This window comes from Chanodichthys erythropterus, chromosome 10, assembly GCF_024489055.1.
Source record: "Chanodichthys erythropterus isolate Z2021 chromosome 10, ASM2448905v1, whole genome shotgun sequence".
Taxonomy (NCBI): domain Eukaryota; kingdom Metazoa; phylum Chordata; class Actinopteri; order Cypriniformes; family Xenocyprididae; genus Chanodichthys; species Chanodichthys erythropterus.
The window spans coordinates 8,180,001-8,205,000 of NC_090230.1; the positions used below are offsets into that span (position 1 = coordinate 8,180,001).

At 38.5% G+C, this 25,000-nt stretch overlaps 2 protein-coding genes across 3 annotated transcripts in view; one reads left to right on the top strand and one right to left on the bottom strand.

The window, feature by feature from the left end:
• Nucleotides 1-15,187, top strand: part of gtpbp2b (GTP binding protein 2b) — a 15,256-nt gene extending 69 nt beyond the window's left edge. The window contains exons 1-12 of the mRNA XM_067398554.1: nucleotides 1-282; nucleotides 926-952; nucleotides 1,075-1,259; nucleotides 1,916-2,021; nucleotides 6,933-7,130; nucleotides 7,286-7,460; nucleotides 8,047-8,266; nucleotides 8,515-8,650; nucleotides 8,733-8,791; nucleotides 9,527-9,698; nucleotides 9,795-9,959; nucleotides 11,432-15,187. The exon at nucleotides 1-282 is cut by the window's left edge and continues 69 nt beyond it. Coding sequence (XP_067254655.1) covers nucleotides 97-282; nucleotides 926-952; nucleotides 1,075-1,259; nucleotides 1,916-2,021; nucleotides 6,933-7,130; nucleotides 7,286-7,460; nucleotides 8,047-8,266; nucleotides 8,515-8,650; nucleotides 8,733-8,791; nucleotides 9,527-9,698; nucleotides 9,795-9,959; nucleotides 11,432-11,620 — 1,818 coding nt within the window. The 5' untranslated portion in view covers nucleotides 1-96 and the 3' untranslated portion in view covers nucleotides 11,621-15,187. The remainder of the gene's footprint in view (nucleotides 283-925; nucleotides 953-1,074; nucleotides 1,260-1,915; nucleotides 2,022-6,932; nucleotides 7,131-7,285; nucleotides 7,461-8,046; nucleotides 8,267-8,514; nucleotides 8,651-8,732; nucleotides 8,792-9,526; nucleotides 9,699-9,794; nucleotides 9,960-11,431) is intronic.
• Nucleotides 15,188-15,447: 260 nt separating this feature from the next.
• tp53bp2b (tumor protein p53 binding protein, 2b) overlaps nucleotides 15,448-25,000 on the bottom strand; it is a 32,591-nt gene continuing 23,038 nt past the window's right edge. The window contains exons 8-18 of one of the 2 annotated variants that reach the window (XM_067398556.1): nucleotides 24,960-25,000; nucleotides 24,681-24,855; nucleotides 24,409-24,537; nucleotides 24,003-24,082; nucleotides 23,506-23,899; nucleotides 21,636-22,396; nucleotides 18,259-18,396; nucleotides 18,018-18,151; nucleotides 17,770-17,936; nucleotides 17,476-17,675; nucleotides 15,448-16,024 (exon numbers count right to left, since the gene is read on the bottom strand). The exon at nucleotides 24,960-25,000 is cut by the window's right edge and continues 124 nt beyond it. In XM_067398556.1, coding sequence (XP_067254657.1) covers nucleotides 15,983-16,024; nucleotides 17,476-17,675; nucleotides 17,770-17,936; nucleotides 18,018-18,151; nucleotides 18,259-18,396; nucleotides 21,636-22,396; nucleotides 23,506-23,899; nucleotides 24,003-24,082; nucleotides 24,409-24,537; nucleotides 24,681-24,855; nucleotides 24,960-25,000 — 2,261 coding nt within the window. In that variant the 3' untranslated portion in view covers nucleotides 15,448-15,982. Of the gene's footprint in view, nucleotides 16,025-17,475; nucleotides 17,676-17,769; nucleotides 17,937-18,017; nucleotides 18,152-18,258; nucleotides 18,397-21,635; nucleotides 22,397-23,505; nucleotides 23,900-24,002; nucleotides 24,083-24,408; nucleotides 24,538-24,680; nucleotides 24,859-24,959 lie in introns of both variants that reach the window. The other variant, XM_067398555.1, reaches the window with a different exon arrangement.

The following is a 25,000-nucleotide window of genomic DNA, read 5'->3' on the forward strand; positions in this document are numbered from 1 at the left end:
TGTTTATAGCAGAGAAACGCATTTTTAAAGATACATATATTGCAATTTTAGTTCATAACTGTAGCCTTTTAAATCTCCCTTATATGCGAGGGAGCTATGGATGTGCAGGTTGCAAACCATTGCAGCATCAAGTCTGCAGCGAAACCGAGCAGCCCGCAGAATTCAGCGGAATGCGGGAAAGAAAACGCACCAAAGAAGAAATCCCGGACGAGAAGAGGCAAAAGAGGGAAGCGACGGAGGGGCAAGAAGGCCAACGAGCCTCCGCCGTTTCTACCACCGGAGGTAAGTAGATGTATGTTCGCGGATGCTAACCATTAGCCAGCGGAGATGATACTGTGTATATCAATAAACACAATAGAATTTCGTGTATAACAGTCCCTTTTTTACATTATACTTAATTAGGATATTTATAAGAGCAACAATGTGTTATGCTGCTCGCGAAATACTGATATTTTAAATGCACAACTTTCGCCAAAATATCGTACAGTTATGCTACTGTAAAATCATAATAAATTAAGAAGTTTTCAGTTTTTTCTTTTTTCTTTTACATTTTGTTTTCTTTTTGGTGACATTTAGGCTAGTGAATACTAATTTACTGGAGTAATACTAACAATTGTATGATTTTAGTTGGTTAGAGAAGGCTAAGACCTTCACAGAGAATTCACAGTCCAAAATGTAACGTTACATTTTTTTAGGCGAGAACAGAAATTTACATTTTGTTAGATAATAGTTTATTAGATCTAAATAAAGATATAAAAAAATAAGTTATAAAACGCTTTTTATGTTAATGCAGTGCCAAATAAATGCATTTTATGCATTTATTATTCATTTCAGAATTTTGTTTTTAGGACTTACTTTTGCAATAATGTATTTATATTTTTATTTAATTGAATATTTTTCCCCCCAAATATCTTCATGTTTTTAGGCTGAAGAGGGAAACATTGAATACAAGGTACACAAACCCTACAATCACAATCTGATTAAGTGAAATTGAAGTTCAACTTGTAATTGTTTTGATTTATATCATCCCAGTTCATCCAATACAGCATATTCATCCTGTCTTTTTTCACCCAGTTGAAGCTGGTAAACCCCACGCAGTATCGCTTTGAACACTTGGCCACGCAGTTGAAATGGCGACTGCAGGAGGGCCGGGGGGAGGCGGTGTATCAGATTGGGGTTGAGGATAATGGTCTGCTGGTTGGACTTACAGAGGAAGATATGAAAGCATCGCTTAAGACTCTTCGCAGAATGGCCGAAAAGTATGTGTTCAATTTGTCATCCAATTAGTTAAAAAGGACCTATTATGCTTTCTTTAGTGTGTAATGTTGCAGTTTGAGCATGACAGTGGTCTGCAAAGTTACAAAGTCGCTCCAAGTGGAGTTATTCTCTATATCAGTGCTCACTGTTTCTGAACTCCCTGAAACACCTCCATTGAAGTCTTGATTTTTCTTCAGGGAATGAATACGCAATGCTGGGTAGTAAATGATTACATGTAATCTGGATTTTGGTATCAGATTCCAAAAAATGAAGTGTCTTTAATTAGATTATATTTGGTTAATGGCCTCATGACATGCAGGTAAACAAATAAAATATTACCCTGACATAATGTAATATTTAATGCACTTTATGTTGTTGATAAGAAAGAATGACAGAGAACACTGCATTTTCAGAAGCAGGGGCTTCATAGAGACAGGAACTAAACAGAGCGTTACTGACAGACTGGGAAGAGAGGTGCTGCAACAATGACAAATATGTGGAAAAGTAATGTGTTTTTTGAACATTCAAGCAAGTAAACCTATTCTAGTAGACCCCAAAAACAAAATCAAGACTTTGTTAAAGTGCATAATATGGCCCCTTAATTCTTTAATGTCAATGTGTAAGAAATGGCTTATAAGCATGTTGTGACTCTGCGCAGGGTTGGAGCTGATATCACACTCCTGAGAGAGAGGGAGGTGGACTGCGACAGAGCTCGACGGAAAATTGCAGAAGTTCTTGTGAGGAAAGTTCCAGATGACCAGCAGGTTAGCTTGTGATGCCTCATATAGTTTCCATTTAATTTCCATTATGAATTGTGTTTGTTGTAATTTTACTCATATGACATTTCAAAAATGTAGCTCGCACATACAATGACCTGAAATTCCTGAATAAAATTTTATAAAATGTTTTAAATTTTAGATAATAAATTAATAAATAAATAACTTATTGGAATAAAATAATCTTTTATTATTTATTAAAAAATACTAAATAAAAGATTTACTAAAGATTTAATTTTTTTTAATTAAAAAATATTAAAATAAAAAATTGATCATTTTCAAATAACATGGTAACACTTTACAATTTAGGTCTCTTTTGTTAACATTAGTTAACTACATTACTTAAAGGGTTAGTTCACCCAAAAATGAAAATTCTGTCATTAATGACTCACCCTCATGTTGTTCCACATCCGTAAGACCTTGGTTCATCTTCAGAACACAAATTAAGATATTTTTGATGAAATCCGATGGCTCAGTGAGGCCTGCATCTCCAGCAATAACATTCCCTTTTTCAGTGCCCAGAAAGCTAATAAAAACATATTTAAAACAGTTCATGTGACTACAGTGGTTCAACTTTAATATTATAAAGCAACGAGAATTTTTTTGTGTGCCAAAAATAACAAAATAGTGACTTTATTCTACAATGTATTCGCCAGTGATGGGCGATTTCAAAACACTGCTTCATGAAGCGTCAAGACTTTAGAAATCATTTGTTTCGAATCAGTGGTTCAGAGCGCCAAAATCCCATGATTTCAGTAAACAAGGCTTTGTTACATCATAAGTATTTTGAAACTTCAATAGTTCACGTGACTCTGGCAGTTTGATACGTGCTTCGAACCACTGATTTGAAACAAGATTCGTAAAGCTTTGAAGCTTCATGAAGCAGTGTTTTGAAATCGCCCATCAATAGATATTGTGGAATAAAGTCACTATTATTTTTATTACTATTTATTATTATTACTGTTATTTTTGGTGCACAAAAAAATATTCTAGTCGCTTTATAATATTAAAGTTGAACCACTGTAGTCACATGAACTGATTTAAATATGTTTTTATTAGCTTTCTGGGCATTAAAAAAGGAAATGTCATTGTTGGCAATGGAAGCCTCACTGAGCCATCAGTTTTTATCAAAAATAACTTAATTTGTGTTCCGAAGATGAATGAAAGTCTTACAGGTATGGGACAACTTGAGGGTGAGTAATTAATGACATTATTTTCATTTTTGGGTGAACTAACCCTTTAAAGCAGAACTAAGCAACTTTTTTTTACCTTGATAAATAGTTTTCTAAGTCATTACGATGGTTAATTGACTTGTAGTGGTGTGTTTGAGGCGAGCACTAACCCCCTCTGGCACGTCTACGCCAAAAAACAGCACTTGCAAGTTGAGCTGCGCCGCCCCGACACAATCTCGCCTCATGTTCACGTTCAAGCGAGAGTGACAAAATGCTTTACGGTAATTCAAAAACAATGTATATTATGACTTTATAAGACAATTTCGAAAATTACCCACCTCCATCGAGATTTCTTGTACTGTATTTGCAAAACTACTGCGCTGGTGAGTGTTGTAGTCCAGAGCTGCACTAATTACGACAGTGTGATTCACTGAAGGAACCTGTAGGGGGAGCTTCGCAAATCTTACTGAGTTCCGCTTTAACATGAGCAACACATATAACAATACTTCTACAGTTTTTATTAATTTTTAACTTATGTTAATCTCAACATTTACTAATATAGTTGAATGAATACATTAATGAATGAGGCATTTATATTATAGCACTTTCTTTCGTACTACTGTACACCGCAGTGCTTTACAATCATACCAGTGGTTATTTATAAGATGTTAACATTAGTTAATGCACTGTGAACTAACATGAACTTAAACATTTGTATACACCAACATTAGACTAATAAATGCTGTAAAAATATACTGCTCATTGTTAGTTCATTTTAGTTAACCCTTTAAACCCAAAGTGTACCACCGGCGGTACACCACCACCCTTGAAAAAATTCATAATCAAATTACCAATCATTTTAAAGCTTAGAAACTCAGCTTTTTTGATAAACTCTTAACCCTTTCGATCGTGAGTTTAAAATATTCTAACTGTCCCCCCAGAGTGAGTTTTTTTAAGGCGACCGTTATTTTAGAACGTTCGCCTTTAATGTTTCCATAGCGACGCGTCTTGCGTGTCACGAGCGCTGAATGCAGCAACAATAACACTGAATGACAGATGGATCGCTATTATTTAGTTTTTCCTTTTTTATTTAAAATATTCGCAAAATTGCTTACCATGTCATCAACTATCTGATATTCCGATTCTCAAATATGTGTAAGTGAGTGTGCTTTGTCGTTTTAAAACCTTTATAAATTATCTTTATCTTGATCTGTAATGCGAGATGGGCGCCGCCATCTTAGTTTGCGCTGCAGTTCACAAGAGTCCTGTCAGTCGGATTTACAGCAGGTTAATTCATAATTTTCTTCCGAAATATATGAAGAGTTTGGTTCCAAAACGCTATAAATCCATTTTGATTAATTTGAGTAAAAAGGTGTTTTCTTTACCAAGAAATTGGCAAAATGAAAACCACTCTTTTCTGTTTCAAACTTTCACATAGCATCTTTTGGTTATAAAAACATTAAAAATTCAAATCTAGATTTTGATTTTCAAAGGTTTATTATAAAAATTTATTATTTTTTCCCCAAAATGCAATAAATGCATGACACGTTTTTTTGTTTTTTTCAAAATGCACTTAATCCATCAATATAAAAGTTATTTTTCATATTGAAAGTAAGTTAATTCACATATATGACAGCCTCTGAACTTTGTCAATACTAATCGTATGTACATGCATTTGACTAAAAATACATTCATTCGTCGCTCCCAAAATGAATTCAACGAGTCATCTTGTTAATCTTATAAATGAATTATGTCTCTGTTTGTCATTACCGATCAAGGCGTATCTGGCGTCACCGCATGGTTAAAATAAACAGTTCAGTTTAGGGAGCGTGATAGAAGTTTGATGCTGTCGTGAAACAAGCAACAGCCGGCATTTTTCCTCCTCCCGACTCGAGTGCCTCGCCTTCTTAATCTCCTCACGTAAATGATTTCGATGGCTTGCGTTTCTTCCCCACCGCAGAAAGCACCACAGGTTCAGCAATGTTCATCGAAATTATTCATTTTTCTGTTTTTGTTGATCACAAAGTACAAAGTAGATAAAGGATGCGGGGTGTATTCAGAGCGCCGCCATTACTGTTTACAGTGCATGGAATGGTGCGCTGTGATTGGTTGAGCGGATATATCGCGTTCTGCAGAGAAGTGAGACTGGCGTTTGTCGCGTTTTGGAAAGAAAGGGAGAAAACATGACAGAATAACACAACGGATATCGCATTTTGCGCAAAATTAATAAATGACTTTTCAATACCGACCAGATACAATACTGATTTTGGCGGAAACTCAAATTTTTTGAAAATGGCGTTTATCGCGTTTTGGAACCAAACTCTTCATATGCAAGTAAGTGGCTGGTGAACTGGAAGAATAATAGAGTAAACTTTATAGTCACTTAGGCCCATTATGTGTGTCTGATATGAATAAATGTCGCCAAATTATATTTGTTATTGCTGCTTCCACTGATGTCGGACATCAATGTGTAAATTATAAACGCTTAATGTATTGTTTTAATGGTGCTTATGCATATTTAAATGTCTGAAACCTTAAAAGAAACATTATGTGCCTGAAAACACTGCATAGCTGTGATATATGACAAGAGCTGCGCGCGTCCGTCTCGCAGCCAAAGCGCGAAAGCACAGTTTGAATCTGGCAGTTATGTGACGTCGCTGAAAGTTCGAAATCCCATATGTGGTACCGTACGCCCAGGGGCAATGAAATAAAAATCCCATATGTGGGACCGTACCGCTCAAAGGGTTAACGAGTGCTGAGTAGTCCCTCTAAACCGGAGTGTACCTCTTTCAGGCGCCACCTAGTTACGAAAAAAATTATTAATTATATTTTTCAAAATGCTACCTTGATCAACACAAAATAGGTGTCATTTGAAAGCTTTACAATCGAATGTAGCTAATTCGATTAACTCCTAAGTGGTGATGAGTTATTTGCTGATAAATAAGAAAAAAAAAATGTTTTTATAATTTATTAAATACTTTTTGTATTGCAATGTGTCAAAAACATCATACAGCTCAGATAATCAGGTGTCATATGTCATTTGAAAGGTCTCATGAAGTAGAATACAACAAGAATAATTGTTTTGGGCTTAGACTAAATGTGAGCGAGTTTTTGTACATGAAACTATGCATACCCATATGTAAATAACATACGGATTAGGCATTTATGTCACGTTTTTGTTCATAACTTCATGAAACATGTTGCGATTGTGAAAAATCATTGATTGTGCACATCATTATTTACAGCAGATTCTCCCGATTGAAATGAGTCCAAAATCAACATAATCCAATGCGTTGATCATGGGTTGATATGGAGTTGCGACACATAACACAGAAACACAGGAACAAACTAAAATAAAATGTAGTTTTCACGTGACCGTTTCGCTTATAACTTCATGAAACATGCATAGATCGTAGAAAATGGCACTTCTTACAGTGGATGCTCCCGATTGAAATGAGTCCAAAATCAACATATCCATTGTGTCTGTCACCATTCTCACACATGATATCACCATTCTCACACATTCACGTTTTTGTATTTTACAGAGAAACGAAAACTGAATCTTTTTTAAAAACTTGCACCCCTTTTTCAACAGTTTGCATTCTAGGCCCCCAAAATGCTGTTGTCGTTTAAATGAACTGCCAAAATGCATAAAAAGTTTTCAGTTTTTAGTTGAAAACGGTGTCATGTAATAATGTATTCTGCATTATCAAATTGTTGTGTGTAGTTCCTGGATCTTCGTGTGGCTGTTCTGGGTAACGTGGACTCAGGGAAGTCAACTCTGCTAGGGGTGTTGACACAAGGCGAGCTGGATAACGGACGTGGTAGGGCAAGACTCAACCTCTTTAGACACCTGCATGAGATTCAAACCGGACGCACGTCCAGCATCAGTTTTGAGATCCTTGGCTTCAACAGCAAAGGAGAGGTGAGACAAATATTTAAAACCCACAAGTATATTTTCATTTCTGGTGCATTTTTTCAATAGAGCTTTAACTGGGATTTAAACCAACAACACCCTACTTGCTAGCATATATGTACTGTATGTTGGTTTGAGAAATAATTGTAATAATAATCTTTTAGGTCGTGAACTACAGTGACTCCCGTACAGCAGAGGAGATTTGTGAGAGCTCTTCTAAGATGATCACATTTATTGATCTCGCTGGTCATTATAAGTACTTGAAAACCACCATATTTGGCTTGACAAGCTACTGTCCAGACTTTGCCATGCTGGTGGTGGGAGCCAATACTGGCATTGGTTAGTATTTATATACTTATATTGATTTAAAAAAAGATTTAATGAATAAGCCATTAAAAGTTAAAAACCATTAAAGTTGGGCAAATTATATTAAATATTTGCAATAAATTCAATATTATAATTTAATATTTATTATAAAATATATTTTTTTATTATAAAATATATTTTTTTATTATAAAATATATATTTTTAATCAAATATGTACACTACTGTTGAAAAGTTTTGGGTTGGTACATTTTTATAATGTTCTTTAAAGAAGTTTCTTATGCTTACCAAGACTGTATTTACTGTAGCCGATATGATCAAAAATACAAAAATTAAAATGTAATATTCCTGTGATGCAAATCAAAATTTTCAGCATCATTACTCCAGTCTTCAGTGTCACATGATCCTTCAGAAATCATTCTAAAATGCTGATTTGCTGCTCAAGAAACATTTCTTTTTTTGTGGAAACTTTGATACTTTTAGATTTTTTTACATCAAATTATAAATCATTAAACCACCCCGAAACCACCCAGATCAACCAGCTCTACTTTGAACAAATTTTGTATCACAACATTATTCTCATTCTTTAAAATTCTCTCAGCTGGCACAACTAGGGAGCATCTGGGTTTGGCGATGGCGCTGAAGGTGCCCATATTCATCGTGGTGAGTAAAGTGGACCTCTGTGGAAAAAGCACAGTGGAGAAAACAGTCCGTCAGCTGGAGAGAGTGCTCAAACAGCCCGGTTGCAACAAGGTCCCCATGGTGGTGGCCAACCCTGATGATGCTGTCACTGCTGCACAGCAGTTCGCACAATCCTCCAGGTATTTTGTGTATGAGAAGAGAGAGGTTATTATACGTGTTTATTGCACTTATAAACGTAGCCTATTTTTTCCTGACCACTTTAACCTTCTTTCTGAGCCTTACAGTTAAACAGGCTGTTTTTGGAGTTGTACCTTTAAGATTTAAGTATGTAAAAATGAGTACCTTACAAACTACCCTACTGCTGACAGTTGCTCACCACACTAGTTTGTATATGTGTGTGTGTAATGGTGTGTCTCTCTCCTCACAGTGTGACGCCCATCTTCACCCTCTCCAGTGTATCTGGGGAGAATCTGGACCTTTTGAAGGTCTTTTTCAACATTCTTCCTCCTCTGAGCAACAGCAAAGAGCAAGAGGAGCTCATGCAGCAGCTCACGGAGTTCCAGGTACACTCACACTCTAACCAACATGCATATGTTGTCTTATTTCTAGATGTCACTTTAATGTCAAATTGATGTGTTCTTACAGGTGGATGAGATTTACAGTGTTCCTGACGTAGGGACAGTGGTTGGTGGAACACTGTACAGGTCAGTCCACAGTTGTTGTGTCAATCTTGTCTTGTCTGTCTGTTTAATTACTTTGGAGCAACCACTTAACAATGCACTAGCAACAACTTATTAAACCCTAGCACCACCTTAGCAACCCTAACTTTGAAGCAACTGTGTTTTAAAATGTGTATTTTAGTCAAAATTATTGTGCTCCTATTCTACTGCGTTCCATCTGTTTGATTCCTATGTGCCCACCGGAGCTCGTTCATTGAATTCAGCGACGTTTAACAAGACTCGCTTGTTGTCAGAACATGCAAAATGGAAATGAACACCATAGCAACACCCTAACAACCACTACCACAAAACAACTACCTAAAGGCCCCGGTATACTTCAAACGAAATCGAAGAGCGAACTGACGTCATTTCGAACAAAATCAGGCCAAAACGAAGTTCGTTTTGTGTTCTTTTTGGAAGTTCGAAACGGCTTGCTTCAGCTGCAAAACACCTTCGTACTACCATTGGTCAGTGACGATAACGTAATAGGAGGTGTGCGACCAACTTAAATCTCCTCATGTGAAATCCCAGATCGCATGGATTCCTATTGAAATTACTGGATTTCATTATCAAAAATCTGACAAACCATGGCCAATGTGACCGCAACTTAAGGCCCATATAACCTTCACACTTCAAGGCTTTTTCAAGCCAATCAATATTCAATTTGTTTTGACCAACTTTCATTTTCTAGTTGATAATTGACTTTGCATTCACACGCAGTGGTGTGTGTCGTGAAGGAGACCGACTGGTTGTGGGTCCTACCGATGATGGGAGGTTCCTGAGGTTGAAGGTGTGCAGTATTCACAGGAATCGCTCTGGCTGCCGCGTGCTGAGAGCCGGACAGGCTGCCACGCTTGCGCTTGGGAACTTCGATCGCTCTTTACTGAGAAAGGTCACAAATGAGAGCAATAGGAGAAAAGACTTTACATAGCCATATTTTTACAATGTCTTTCTTACTTTCTTTTTTAATGAGTGTTTGTGTTTTTAGGGCATGGTCATGGTGAGTCCTAAAATGAACCCTACAATTTGCTGGCAGTTTGAGGCCGCCATTGTCCTCCTGTTCCACGCCAAGACTTTCCGCCGTGGTTTCCAGGTCACAGTGCATGTGGGGAACGTGAGGCAGACTGCCACTGTGGAGTGCCTCCTTGGGAAGGTGTGGATTTTTGCTTTCTGATATTAAAGCAGGGATGGGCAACTTTGGTCAGGTTTAGCTCCAACCCTGATGAAAAACTCACCTGCCTGTAGCCTTAGCAGAGATGGTGTTGGTGTTATTTTTGGGAGATATGAGGGTCTGTGGCTCTACCATTAGAGAAAGCATAATGGCTGACTTGGATCATGTGTGCCTTGATAACCAATTACATTACAGCCTTGACGTCATTGAATTTCGTGATAGTCAATCATTGTTTGTGGATACAATAGAAAAGAATGAGAAGTTTATTGTAGTGAAGCCTCTATTGATATCCATTAAAGGTGCCCTCGAATGAAAAATTGAATTTATCTTGGCATAGTTGAATAACAAGATTTCAGTACATGGAAATGACATACAGTGAGTCTCAAACTCCATTGTTTCCTCCTTCTTATATAAATCTCATTTGTTTAAAAGACCTCCGAAGAACAGGCGAATCTCAACATAACACCGACTGTTATGTAACAGTCGGGGTGTACGCCCCCTAAGATTTGCATATGCCAGCCCATGTTCCCAACATTATGAAAGGCATTAGACAAGGACAGCCTGTATTAATGTCTGGATCCGTGCAGAGCTGAATCAACAGACTAGGTAAGCAAGCAAGAACAATAGCAAAAAATGGCAGATGGAGCAATAATAACTGACAAGATCATTGATAACATGATATTTTTAGTGATATTTTGTAAATTGTCTTTCTAAATGGTTCGTTAGCATGTTGCTAATGTACTGTTAAATGTGGTTAAAGTTACCATTGTTTCTTACTGTATTCACAGAGACAAGAGCCGTCGCTATTTTCATTATTAAACACTTGTAGTCTGTATAATTCATAAACACAACTTCATTCTTTATAAATCTCTCCAACAGTGTAGCATTAGCCATTAGCCACAGAGCACAGCCTCAAATCCATTCAGAATCAATGTTAACAATATAACAGTATACAATACTCACATAATCCGACGCATGCATGCCACATGCATGACGAATACTTTGTAAAGATCCATTTGAGGGTTATATTAGCTGTGTAAAATTTGTTTATGCACTGTTAAAGTGGGTGTGGAGCAGGAGAATTAAAGGGCCAGTAGCCCTGAATCGGCTCATTTATAATGATGCCCCAAAATAGGCAGTTAAAAAAATGAATTAAAAAAAATTAAAAAACTAAAAAATTTTGAGCTGAAACTTCACAGACACATTCAGGGGACACCTTAGACTTATATTACAGCTTTTTAAAAAAAGTTCTAGGGCACCTTTAAAAAAAAACAGGCATTACTTTTTTTTTGCTAACCTTGCAGGCCACTCCAGGACCGATGTTGCTCATCCCTGCGTTAAAAGAATCATGTCTTTACAAACCTAGTTGACTTTCATTTTTCTGTGGAACACAAACAGTGTTCTGAAGAGTGTTTGCATATCATCACATGTATATGTGTGTATTTGTCCTCTAGGAGGAGCTGCGGACAGGAGAGAGAGCCGTAGTGTGTTTCAGATTCTTGAAGCACCCCGAATACTTGCGCGTGGGAGCCAAACTGCTCTTTAGAGAGGGGGTGACCAAAGGCATTGGACACGTGACGCACCTCCTACCCTCCACCCAGAACCACGTGCCTGATCAGAACCGCAACCAGAACCACAGTTAGACATGGCAGGAGTGAGACCATAAGTCAAAAAAGGACATTTGATTGCAGCTGCAGTCACTTCCTGTCCTTGCCTTGAGTTTGCATCCCCTAGTTTTATCATGCACCTTTTATTTCCACTCAGATTGTAGATTTGCCTATATTAATTGCAGATTTGCCTGTGTGTAAATGCTCTCGGTTCCTGTGACATTTGGGGGGTTGTGGTACAGTGATTTAATGATTAGACTTTATGTCTGCTAGGTGTAATGGTGCTTGGAACCCTCTCCTATTTTCGCACACCTTACATTAAAGCTGGCTGACCTTGAGTGAAGCATGTGGGATTTCAAGTCGCTAAGTTGGGTATCTGGAGCAGATTTCTGCAGGAAAAACTCCTGTCTGCAGACTGCATTATAGATAGGAGAACAATCGTAACATCGGAAAATTAGTTTTGTCAGCATTAGTATTACTTCTTCGGATCCTCTGTAGTATTAAATACGTACAGTAAATCTGGTGCACACTTTGAATTTGATTCTTTTTTTAAACAAAGATTTACGCAGAAAGGTTGGAAGCAAGAATCTTAGTGTAGACCTTAAACCCAAAGTATAATTCAGTTTTGTTGGGAACGCACTGGCAGAGTGTGCGCTATTTTTTGTTCTGACCAAATAAAAATGTTGTACTTTTTTAAACTAGATTTTGTCAGGTATCTCTTAACCCCCTCAAAAAAAAAAAAACTAGCTCAAAAATATTTAGATCTGTTGTCTGTGCACAGGCCATGGAAGGTGTTCAGCTTCACTTTCATGTTCATTCAAACAATTCTGTCACAAGTCTTGCTGTGTGTTTTGGTGCATTGTCATGCTTATACATGCCACCCCCTTCAGGGTACAATGTTTGAACCATTAGGTCCAGTAATCCTTGCAGTGATGCACCCATCAAGCACAGTAGGGATATTGCAGCCCAAACATCACGGATCCACCCCCGTGCTACACAGAAAAATCAGGCTGTGTGCATACAGTGCACGTGATGTAAATTTCATAATAGTCTACAAGTAAAACCCAAGTATACTCTGGGCTTTAATCTGAGCTCACACTATGATTTTTATGGTCCTTTATGGTTGTTGCTTGTCAAAGTGTACAATATTGTAGTGCAGAGTTTGATTCCAGTTGTCCTGTTGCCTGCTTGTAAGAGCTGTTGTAATGATGTGGCAAAATATTGGACACTGCCAGAACTTTGTTGGAGGCGAAAATTTTGTTGGAAAGGCAATTAGTAAGCATTGGTGTGATTACATTAAGTGATCAAAGTCTGACAATTTTGCCCAATTAAAATATTGAATGATTCCCAAAAATGGTCTTGAATGGAAGAATTGTGGCCATTATCTTACAGTATGAAGCTAGCTGTAATCAGAGTCGCAAATGAAAACAGACAAAAGTACAGTCTATTTGATATGTTGTAACAAACTTAAAGGGATAGAAATGAAATCCTACAAATGAAAATTATCCCATGATTTACTTAAAGGTGCTCTAAGTGATCCTGGGTGGAGTAACTTTCTGTTGATGTTCGAAGTGTTGTCAAACAAAACAGAGGCTATAGCTAGACCCTCCCTCCTCCTCCTCCTCCCCATCCCCTACATTCTTCCTGAAACAGTCATGAACACGCATTTAAAATCATTCTTGTCGGTTATTGGCTGGAGCATGTTTATTATGATTCATGGTCCAGGCTGCACCAGTTTTTTTTTATTGCCGTTTTTGGAGCTTGTGGCGACTACAGAGACCGCGTTTTTTTTACAGTGTGTTCAGGGGACAGGCAGCTAGCGGATAGTGAGGAGATGTTTGCTGTATGTGACAAAAAATGTTTTGGCCTAAAAACGCATGACATCACTTAGAGCACCTTTAACCTCAAACCATCCTAGGTGTATATGACTATCTTCTTTCACAGTCGTAATTATATTATAAAATATCCTGGCTCTTCCAAGATTTATAATGGTAGTGAATGGGGGGTGAGATTTTGAAGCCCTAAAAAATGCATCCCTAAAGCTCAAGGTGGTTAATAAAGGCCTTCTGAAGCGAAGCAATGGGTTTTTGTAAGAAAAATATTAATATTTTAAACTTTATAAACTAAAATAACTAGCTTCATCAAGCTTAGAAGCCTCTCGTGGTATAAACAAATAGGGCTGTGCAACAAACTCGAGCTCCTCTTCTTTTATATCGAAATCCACCGACATTTCTCTTAAAAATGTATCATTTTATACTTCTAATTTGTGAGCGTTTTTTTTCTTCTTCTGTGTTTGTCATTAAGTCGTGTCGGGTCAGGGGTTACTCTTCTGCTGCAAATCGATGTGTATGGCCATCTGCCGGAAGCTAGTTATTATAGTTAAAGATTTAAATATGGATTCTTCTTACAAAAACCCATCGCTTCACTTCAGAAGGCCTTTATTAACCCCTAGAACCATATGGATTATTTTTTATGATGGATGGATGCATTTTTTTTGGGCACCCCCCTTTCACTGCCATTAAAAAGTGTGGAAGAGCCAGGATATAACTACGACTGTGTTTGTCTGAAAGAAGATAGTCATATACACCTAGAATAGCTTGAGGGTGAATAAATCATGGGATAATTTTCATTTTCGGGTGAACCATCCCTTTAATGTGGTAATGAAACAAAATGCACCAATTCCAATTGAATTGAATGACTACAGCCTTGTTTTTGTTCATGTAATTTAGTTTCTTTTCAGTGCGTTTGTTGGTATGATGGAATACCCCCCCATCTTCAGGACAGAAGAGTTAACTGAAAGGGAGCTCTAGGGTTGTAGGATCAGTCAGGCATGAATGGGTTTTAATAATCCTGATTACATTGTGCGTAATTATAAATTTATCTTCATTGATATGATTCCAAACAAATTGTGCATATTGCACGGATGTTTGTAAGCAAATAAAAGCATGGTTTAGGTCATTTCAGATGGCTTACAGGCAGTGCCGTCCTTAGGGTGGTGCAACTGGTGTGACCGCACTGGGCCCCGCAGCGAACACAAGCGCCCACAATGCTTGGGACGGTCCTGCTTGCAGGGTTAACTGAAAAATTAAGGCAGCTTTGTGTGTCCGGTATTCGTCTTGAGCATGCACAGGAACCTAGATAACGATTGTGTTGTGTGTCTCATTCCCCTGTGCAGTTTTATTTGAGATACTGTGCAATTATTAAAACATTGAATGTATTGATATTAGATGTAAATGAGTGACCATTTGAAGTTACTGGACTAATAATGTGACCGCTAATGTATAAAAGCTCATTTCATTTAACAATATTGAATATTTGGCATCGTTCATGAAACTTAAGCAGAATACAAGTAAAACCATTCTTGCATAGATTTTCAGATGAATGATGTGTCAAGAATGGTTTTACAAACAAGAAATTCGTTCTGCTTGCGTTTCATAAATGAGGCCCAATTTCTTTCATAAATTCAGCTATTGGTCAACAGTGCATGTTGTGCTTACACAAATAATAATATTGTCTAAAGTGCAGCTGGTTAACCTTGTTATGTTTGGGATGTATCTTCATTTCATGTATTTCTGAATTAAGGCTTCGAATGCCTGCACACCTGACTAGATATCTATTGCTTTGCTTTCAGTTCCTATGTAATAAAGAATTAATGGTATATTGTGGAAACCTTTTGTTGTTTGTGATTATTTTATTTTATTAAAGACATGGAATGGTAAATAGTAGTAAAAACAGCTCTTATCAGCATATCAGTATAGATGATTTAAAATCATACCACGTTAGGGACAAAACATTTCTATAGGAACCAAGTGGGGGAAGAATACAAAAAACAGCAAGTCACGAGTTTTGACAAGTTTTATTATGATAAATGAAAGCTGTCTTTGCGCAATAAATTGTTAATTGTTCACAGAACACACTGTTGTAGCGTAGCAGCAAGCACCATAAGAGGTTTATGTAACATGGCATTATGAATAAAATAAAAAAGAAAAAAATATTATATAAAACTCTTATTTTACCTTCAAAAGATGAATGCTATTTGTTTTGCACTTTGTGAAACAAATCAGCATTTGTGAATACAGAAAATTTCAGATGAAAATTTACCACTAAATCTGACATCCTTCATATGAGATATAATACTCAGATGACTATTAATGCATCTGTACCATTCAGAAATTCTTCTTTCACTTAACTATACATGCTTGAACCTGCTTGAAATGTGCATCTAATTAGTCTACCTGTTCTACCAAAGCCTTACAAACATGAAACTATTCTTATTTTTTCACAATGTAAATGTGATGCGGTCATCTTCAGAACTTCATTTTGCTCTGCAGAACTAAGCGACTGTTGAAATGATGCGTCTCTGGAAACGTCAGGCACATCAGTGCTGATTTGGACCTTTTACGCAAGGCTCCTCTGTCTGGGCTTAATTCTGGGGTATAGCTACAGAAGAAAAAACAAATATCAGCAAATGTATCAAGGATGTAAGGATGTCTGAGATACAGAGAAATCTGGTTCAGAATGTGTTCGTAGAAATGTACTCTTTATTTATATTGGTATATTATAGGGCTGTCAATCCCAAACCAAAAATTTTAATCTAATTAATTACATACTCTGTGATTAATTAATCTAAATTAATCGCATACATAATTTTTGCTGTGAAAGTATTAAATAGTTCAATTCAAATAAATCAATGCAGGGTTTTTCCTGGGGCAAAAATGGCCCACATGATCCGATACTAACAATAAATTACCCGCCACTCTCACTGTAATTCTTTCTTGCCCTCTTTGCAAAAAAAAAAATAAATAAAAAATAGTGATTTTATAGCTTTGTAAGATGCTTTTTTGCTAAAAGTATTAAAAAGTAGAATATAGAAGTTATATTAACTAATAATATAATTTTGTACCATATACATTTGAATGCACCTAGCTAACAACAACTTGCTTTGTTCTGGTTTCACCTCACTCCAGTCTAAACTAACTGATTTTATAGGTAGGCCTAATTTACTACACATTGTCATTTAAATAACCTGAAACTATTGTGGATTATTAAGGCTAATTTTACTAACCACTCTTGCTAAATGGGGTAAGAACACTTATGTTCTCATTTCAGAGTTGTTAGAGTAAATGATTCATTATAGACCGTGTGGACAGATCAGTTGTTGTCATGATTCATTAAAATGAATCTGTTCAAATGAGTCAATAGGTCACGAATTGGACATTAGCGGACATTGACCCGTTGTGTGGCCTCCATTTTACAGTCGAATGGTGGCTAGAACAGCTTCAGGTTCAAAGGTCAATACAGAATAGATTAATCTGCATTATATTTTTTAACGCGTTATTTTTCTCAGATTAATGAATCAAAATTAACACGTTATTTTGACAGCCCTAGTATTAATACATTTTTAAAAAACATTTATACCATTTTTTGACAATTTTTTTTTATTTAATGACTCTTCAGTGTCAAGTAGTGTAACTATAGAGTTAAAAAAAAGTGCTGAAATATTCATTATACCAGCGGTTCTCAAAGTGGTAGAAGAACCCTTGGGGTACGGTGACCAATAGCCCATGGGGTCCGCAAAATAATATGCTATACCGTATTTTCCAGACTATATTTTTAACATCTAAAATGTGCTGTGACTTGTATAATGCATTTAACGTCAAATAAACAAAAAATAGACTCTTAAAGGTTTTTATAGACATATTTCTCATGTCTGTGCTACAAGGGACCCTCCTACCTTATACAATTATAATTTACACAAATTTACTTTCTGCATGTTGGGTATACCTTACTGATTTTGTGGTTTGAAGATTTGGCAGACAAGTTTTTCAAAATGAGCAACATATCATTGACCCAGATGCATGCAGATGCAAAAAACAAAGGCATTTCCTTACCCCGAGAAGATTGCGAGGTATGTAGCCCTCATTGTCGGCACATCTTGCCCACCACCACTCTGTTTCTTCACTGTCCTCACGTCGTAGGACAGTCAGGCAGTCTCCTTCTTTAAAGGACAACTCATCTGGGCTCTCTGCATCATAGTCCCACAGGGCATAAACAACACCCCTGTTCATTATGCCCATCTTCTCCTGCACACCTGTGGAAAAACACCTCAATGTTACAGATTTACTGCAATACCAGTCGAGCTAAAAGAAGTCCTATGTTTCATAATGGGAGCACTGGTTTCTCACCATAGAGAAACTGAGAGCATTGAGCATATCCTTCTTCCATCTCCTCGCACTTGTCTGCCGCCGTCTGCATGTCGCTGTAGGTTGTGGCATACACGGCAGCTCCCGATTCCACCAGGAACTTACACACTTGCACGTTATTACAAGAAGCAGCGCAGTGCAGGGGAGTCCTAACAGAAAAAGATGTTTCAATTTGTTGCATTAAAACTATGGACAGAATTATCCTGTGCTCATAAATGTTGTTTACGCACCATCCATCGCTGTCTGCGGCATTCGAGTTCACTCCAAACTGCACCAGGAACTTTACAATTTCTGTGTGTCCAGCACACACAGCATTGTGCAGAGCAGTGATGCCCTCATCATTGGGCAAACTGGGGTCGTCCACCTGGATATGACATACAGACTTGAATGCTAACCTGCAATATATATGTCTAATTGTTATATTGCTTACTAGTGGACCAAGTATGCAATTGATCTTGGTCTATTCCTCACCTCATATATGATCCTCTGGACGAGGTCGTACTCGCCCTCTAAAGAGGAGTCCAGCAGGAGGGCAAGGGGGTTAAAGCGCACACGCATCCCGTGGTTGATGCGCTCCGAGCCTGTCTTACGCAGATTTGTTCTTTTACCCTGAGAAACACAAGAGGGGGTGGATGGATAGATATTTGGTTATTCATACACCTTATGTAGCCCCGCCCCTTTTCAGCACTGTGTTCGTTGTCTTCGGTCTTCTGGTTTGTATTTCCACAGCCTGAAGGTAAGATCTTATAGATTTATGAATGAACCTCTCATTTTAAAGTCTTCCCGGTCTACTGACATCTGTTATGACATCCGCTTCAAACATTACAATGCTCAATGATAACTTTCGTAAACTCTACATTAAGTAAAGCCACTTCACTAGCTAATTACTCTTAGACAGCGATGCCATTGAAATATACAGAGCTACCGCAAAAACAGAAGTTCAAAGACAATATTCTAAATATGTCTGTGCACTTGTTTCTCTGCCAAATAAGGTCTATACTAGAAAGAAATTCTGTATTGTATAATTTATGCATTTCTTCATAAAGTAATTGGTAAAGTTCTTGGACATGAAGTAATAACACAAGGTGTTAGCCAGACATGAACTATTCTTTTATTCCACATATTAAAAGCCCATTGAGGGTCACTAGTTGCCACTTCTGCTCCATTTAAATGTTTAATGAGATCTGCGGTGGAGTGCTCAGAATCTTAGTGTGGCTAGTTGCTAAGCAACAGCCCAGAATGGATGGTTTGAATGGAATCTCTACTGACCTGACTTGTCTTTACCCTCTCTCTGTCTCTCCCTCTTTTTGTAAATGTAGCCATACTTGACTCAAATCTGTAGGCTAAAAAGTTAGAGTGCTTTTATAGAGTTTTCTATAAAGACAAGGAACCTATCCTAAATATTGCCCTCTTCCCTTAAGAGGGAATAATGCTATTTCATGGGGGGGGGGAATAATGCTATTTCATGTATTCTGACTTATTTACACTGTTAAAGAGTTGGATTCTCATGCTAAACATGGCCAAAGTTTCAAAACATGAGTTGGATGTATGACGGAGTATTTCTGTCCCAAAATCGTCACAGGTTTCAAATTTTTTTTTTTCAAAATATTGGTCTGAGTGACGTCATCGGGGGCGGAATTCCTTGTACGGGCACTTCTCCGGGAAGAGTGTGCGGGCACACGTCAAACAGAGCGAGAGAGCAAAAGCACGCCCATCAACGCGCATTCGGGTTTACTGAAATGGTCGGAAGCGACAATGTCACCAAAGAAGTGTGTTTTTGGTTGTGAGGGAAAGATAACCTTGCTTCCCAAAGAACCTAGTGGAGCTGAGAGTTTTGTGCTCACGCATTACACTGATGCGCTCTCGATATTTGTTATTAAAATAACCATAGAAACTGATAGTTGCAATAACATTTTTATTGGTTAAAATGAATGGAGAATATCTCGTGTTTTTCCGTGGCTGCTCGAGCCCTCAGGATCGGCGCTTATGGTTTCATAAACAAGGTCCAGTTCAACGCTGGATTTACAGATCGTTTGAAACTGAAAGATGGAGCGGTCAGAGCGGTAATGATCCCGGACATTAGTCGGGATCAGCAGGTGGTGAGTAAAATTGCTTTAAATGTCTGTTTTGTTGGCAATAGGCACCTAAGTGCATATAATGTTAACAACACGAACGCAGTGAATTAATAAATTCATTATTTATCATTCATACGCTATATTCATTATAGTGATTCAAAAGTTATCCATGGATAATGCGATGGTGTATTGCGTGTGTTTAAATACAGTTGTTTAGCTGATCATTGATAGCTTGAAGACAATTGTTACGCAAAAGCTGCGTGTGCTCGTGACAGATCGTCACTCTAGCTCCGCTCACACCACACGCCTCCAGGCGCTCGGCTGTTTTTGGAATTACTCGGTACAGCGTATGTATCTTTTATAAATATGATTAAACTAAAGACTTTTTGGAGATATGAAGGATGTACTACTACTCTATTAGGTACTCGAGATTAACATGAGATTGGCAGAAACTGGAGCTTGTTGATTCATAAAATGACAAAAGGGACACCCTAGGGTCTCATGCACTTCATGGAAACACAAATTAAGGCCAACAGGGTGTCCTATTTGTCATTTTATACATCAGCAGGCATCCACTTTTGTGACCATGATGCATCTTCTATGGAACCTTTTGTCACTCAGGACTCCCTACATAATACAGGCTCTTTTGCGCAGAGCATTCGACTGTAATGGACTGCTTAGTGTTGAGTCAGTACCTGACTTTGCTGAAATGCCTGCACACCTTAGCACAGCAAAAAAGATATTCAATTTTGACCTATCCATCAAGACCAACCTTGCCGCTGGGGTACTCCCAACAGTACACATTTTGGATGTCTACCTTATCTGACACACCCATTTGAGACCTCTGAGTCTTTACTATTGAATTGATGAGTTGAATTAAGTGTGTTTGATTGCTGGGTGTACTCTAGGATCAGAGCTGGAAAACACTGAGGTTCACAGATCATAACGCCCAAATCAGTTAAAGTTTCCTGACTGGTAAAAACATGACTGTTAAGGTTCACACTGACAGCAAAAAACACTGGAGGTGGCAAAATCACTGTAAGGACAGTTACTAGGAGGTCAACTTCCTCAACTTTAATCAGGAGATGAATCCGCCAGACCGCCAAACTGCTGAAATCACGTGATTTTGGTGATGCGAACCGCTGATTCGACACACTGAGTCATAACACTCCGAAGCTTCCTGAAGCAGTGTTTTGAAATCTGTGCAGTAAAAATATTCTCATTGCTTTATAATATTAATATTCAACCACTGTACTCACATGAACTGATTTAAATATGTCTTTAGTACCTTTATGGATCTTGAGAGAGGAAATTGCTCCCTATGGAGGCCTCACTGAGTCATCGGATTTCAACAAAAATATTTTAATTTGCGTTCCGAAGATTAGCAAAGGTCTTACGGGTGTGGAACGGCATGAGGGTGAGTAATAAATGACAAACAAAGCAATGTTTTGATAGCGCCACAGTGTTTAAACGCTTCGGGAAGTTAACCATGAATGGCTTACTTGAAGTTGTCTCTCCATTAAACTGGGATAAGCAAAACTACACACTTCACTTCATTTTTGGGTGAACTAACTCTTTAACTGGTTTGAAAAAAAACAAACCAAAAAAACAGCAACTTTGTTGCCTCAACTCATGTTGCCTTAAATCAACAACTCTGAAATTGAAATTAAATCTTTGGGCCACTTGGGAAGCTGCAATTCACTGTCAGTGCGAACATCTCTTCAGTACTCTATATGGTTGTGCCTTTAGTTTAGGGAATATAGTGGTACCTACCGGTGGTAGTGTGACCTGTCCTGTGACCTCTGGAGCCTTCATATTGATGCTGTCCTCCCCCGGTCCCTCTTGCTCTGTCATGCTGGGATATGGAGGCGGAGGGTAAGGTGGGTACTCCTCAACATAAGGCTCTGGAGCAGCCGGGCCATAGACTTCCTGTTCTTCCTTCAGCTGTGATTCCTTTGGTCCAGTGCTGGAAATGGTGCTGTCATCCAGGATAGGCAATCGAGGTGGAAGTGGTGGAGGCATCAGATCTTCCTCCTCTCTCTCACACTCGGGTATCGTAGTATCATGGTGTCCTTCCTGAAGTCTAGTGCCCTCATCAGCTACCGGCCTGCATCCATCCTCGCCTTCTGTCTGAAAGAAGGCAGCTGGGGTGATGGTGGTCTCCATGGCCGCCAACGTGGTCTTCTGGTAGAGGAGCTTCTGGATGTTGGGTCCACCGGGACCCTCGGATTCTGTAATGGAGCCACGCTTTTTAAGAGGCCTGGGCGCATGGTGCAGTCTCTTCCTCAGGGCCTCCAAGTCAACGTCGCTCTGGAGCCGATGGGAATTTGAGAGAAACGGGAGAAGTTTGGTTGGGCTGAGGGGCCGGGGAACACGTTCTGCCTCCTGGCCCTCAACAGAAGAGGATCCAAGGGCCATATTGTTGCCCTGGTCCACTTGGTCACCATCTAGACCTCCAGTTTTCTCAAGATGACTACTGTCCTGAATAAGGGACTGCTGCCCCCCACTGGATGGGATGACTGGTTTACCGTATACTGTGAGAGGAAAGGAGTGAGGATCAAGTACTTTATAAAAACACACATAATAAACATGCTGGGTGTCAATTGCTATTTATATTCCTGAGCTAGAATCTAACCAATCCAAGGGTACTTTATGACTATATCCTCATTTAATATTTGTTTCCGTGTCTGAGCCACAAAGTGTACCTTTGCAGACAGAGCAATTTGCCTATGTGCTCCTAGTTTTTAAAGATATGCAAACTAAAGCTGCAACCAAATGACTACAAAGTTATGTAACAAAGAAATGAATACTTTCCCTCTCTTTGTGAAAAGAGAGCATCACTATGAGCCCTACTCACTCTGGACAAAGCATTACTCTCATATGTACAATTTCGGCACACCCTAAAAGCACACATCACACTGTACACACTATACTAATGTATACGCATAATGAATGTGTACAGCTGTTAAGAATGTTGTGCCAAATAAAACTTTTGTGCCAAATACTGTCTCCTTGTCTTTAATTCAATTTTCAAATTTATTCCAACTTGCATACTGTATCTCCATCTGGTGTCTGCTAAAAAAATGAATAAACATCAATACTTAGGAATACAGTGCAGCAGAGCAGTATCATGTCCACTTGCTGCAGTGTCATTCAAGGGCACAAAATGCCATTTGGAATTTCCCCAATATCTAAGTGAAATTTGGTCAAAAACATGTCCAACATACTTTCTGTTGTAATAATTAAGCAGCCTGGTTTAAGTACTACATCCAAATCAGAGGCTGTAATAAATATTTTTTTCTTAATTTGTTTATACCCTGAAGAACTTTAAACTGAACTAAAGAAAGATTTTAAACTTAAGAAATAAATCATTGATTTTAAGCAAAAAAATCCTGTTATTACAGTTTGACAACAAAATTAGTGTTTATAATGATGAGTAAATGATGGCAGAATTGTTGGTTTTGGGTGAACCGTTACTTTAATACTAGATTAAATTAGTCAGTATCTTCTTCGAAGTTGATTCTGTGTGCTTTTGTTGATTTGCCAGTATAACATTACATCTTCTGAAATAGATACTTATCAATTTCAATCACAAGATACCTCTAAATTTGTTAGGGGTTACTGGTGTAGTAATGGTACTTACATCGAGGCTGTGAACGGGTCAGTGTACTTTGCCCTTGGTAACCCTTCCCAAGAGTGCTCTGTTGGGTGTACATGGAGTAGATGGAGCTAGCTGCCACCGTCTGAGGCTTGTGGAGTGTGGTGGTGGTGGAGGTTTCTTTCCCTGCTAAAGTATCTGATGTGAAAGGACGTACTGTTGCAGCAGGTAAGGTGTCCGGTTTAGGGGGCAGAGGTAGGGGTAAGGTGTTGTTGTGGGATGGAAGGGGCATTGGGGGTTTCTGATTGGCTGTTCTGGCTTTGCCAGGGAAGGTGCCTGTGCTGTAAGGAGGTTTACTGAAGGTGGACTGGCCTGGTAGAGCAGGTTTGGGCTTGCTGGGTACAGGAGGTGGAACCTTCCCAAATGTTCTACCTGCAGACTATGATTGAACAGACATAAATGTTTATTTACTACATAATATCTTGGCATTCATTTTTTGCAAATCTCTGAAAACTGTTAAATTTAGACACTCATTGCAGTACCTGGGCATCCCTCAAGAGGTCCTCACTACTCTGGTTCTTGCGTAAGGGCAATGGTGGTGGTCTCAAATCTGCCTCAGAATCTACAACAGATATTCAAGAAAACAGCTTAATCACCACTTCTGAAATTTAAACATTAATATTTCTCACTGGAGTAAAACATTGTCTACAGGTTTGTCTATGGTTTTATATAAAAGGTGAAGTGTGTAGTTTTGCTTATCCCAGTTTAATGGAGAGACAACTTCAAGTAAGCCATTCATGGTTAACTTCCCGAAGCGTTTAAACACTGTGGCGCTATCAAAACATTGCTTTGTTTGTTTAAGCGGTCTGACATGTCAACTTCTGGCTCAACCAATGGCTTGAGTCTGAATGCAGGTTTTTAAAGGTTGGAGAGGGATGTGCACTATACCTTTTTCCTGAGATCCGTGACTGGTCATACGGGGAAGGGTGGAGGAGTGGACATGGGTGCTACTGTTGGTTTCTGTATTGGAAAACAAATCTGACACCTTGGAGATCTTACTTGTCAAGAAACCAATACCTAGCAATAGAAGTAGGAAAAGATGAATAAGGGGTTATTGGTGCAATAGGTAGATACAAAAACAAATAGAGCTGGGAGAGGTATGATGGTATATATATATATATATATATATATATATAAATTTCAGATATATATACACGCACTTGTGGTCGGTTTAGGGAGGGGTTTGGGAAGAGTGGCTGTGCCATCGGGATAAGCAGGCTTCACCAGAATCTCCTGCCTGGGAGGAACTGGAGGAGCTGGAGTGGTCTGGATGTACGGCCCAACAGCGGCAACCCTAGAAGGGCCGATGGGCTGAGAGCTCTGCCCCTCAGATGGCTGCTGGAAGCGGAAGAGACAGAGAATGAGAGAAAGTATGTGCGTCACAAACTAAATTTGTGTACTAAAAGAACAAGAAATGTGAAAGTTATAAAGGTGCTCACAGGCAAGTTCTCTTTCTGTTGAAGAGCAGCTTTTTTCTTCC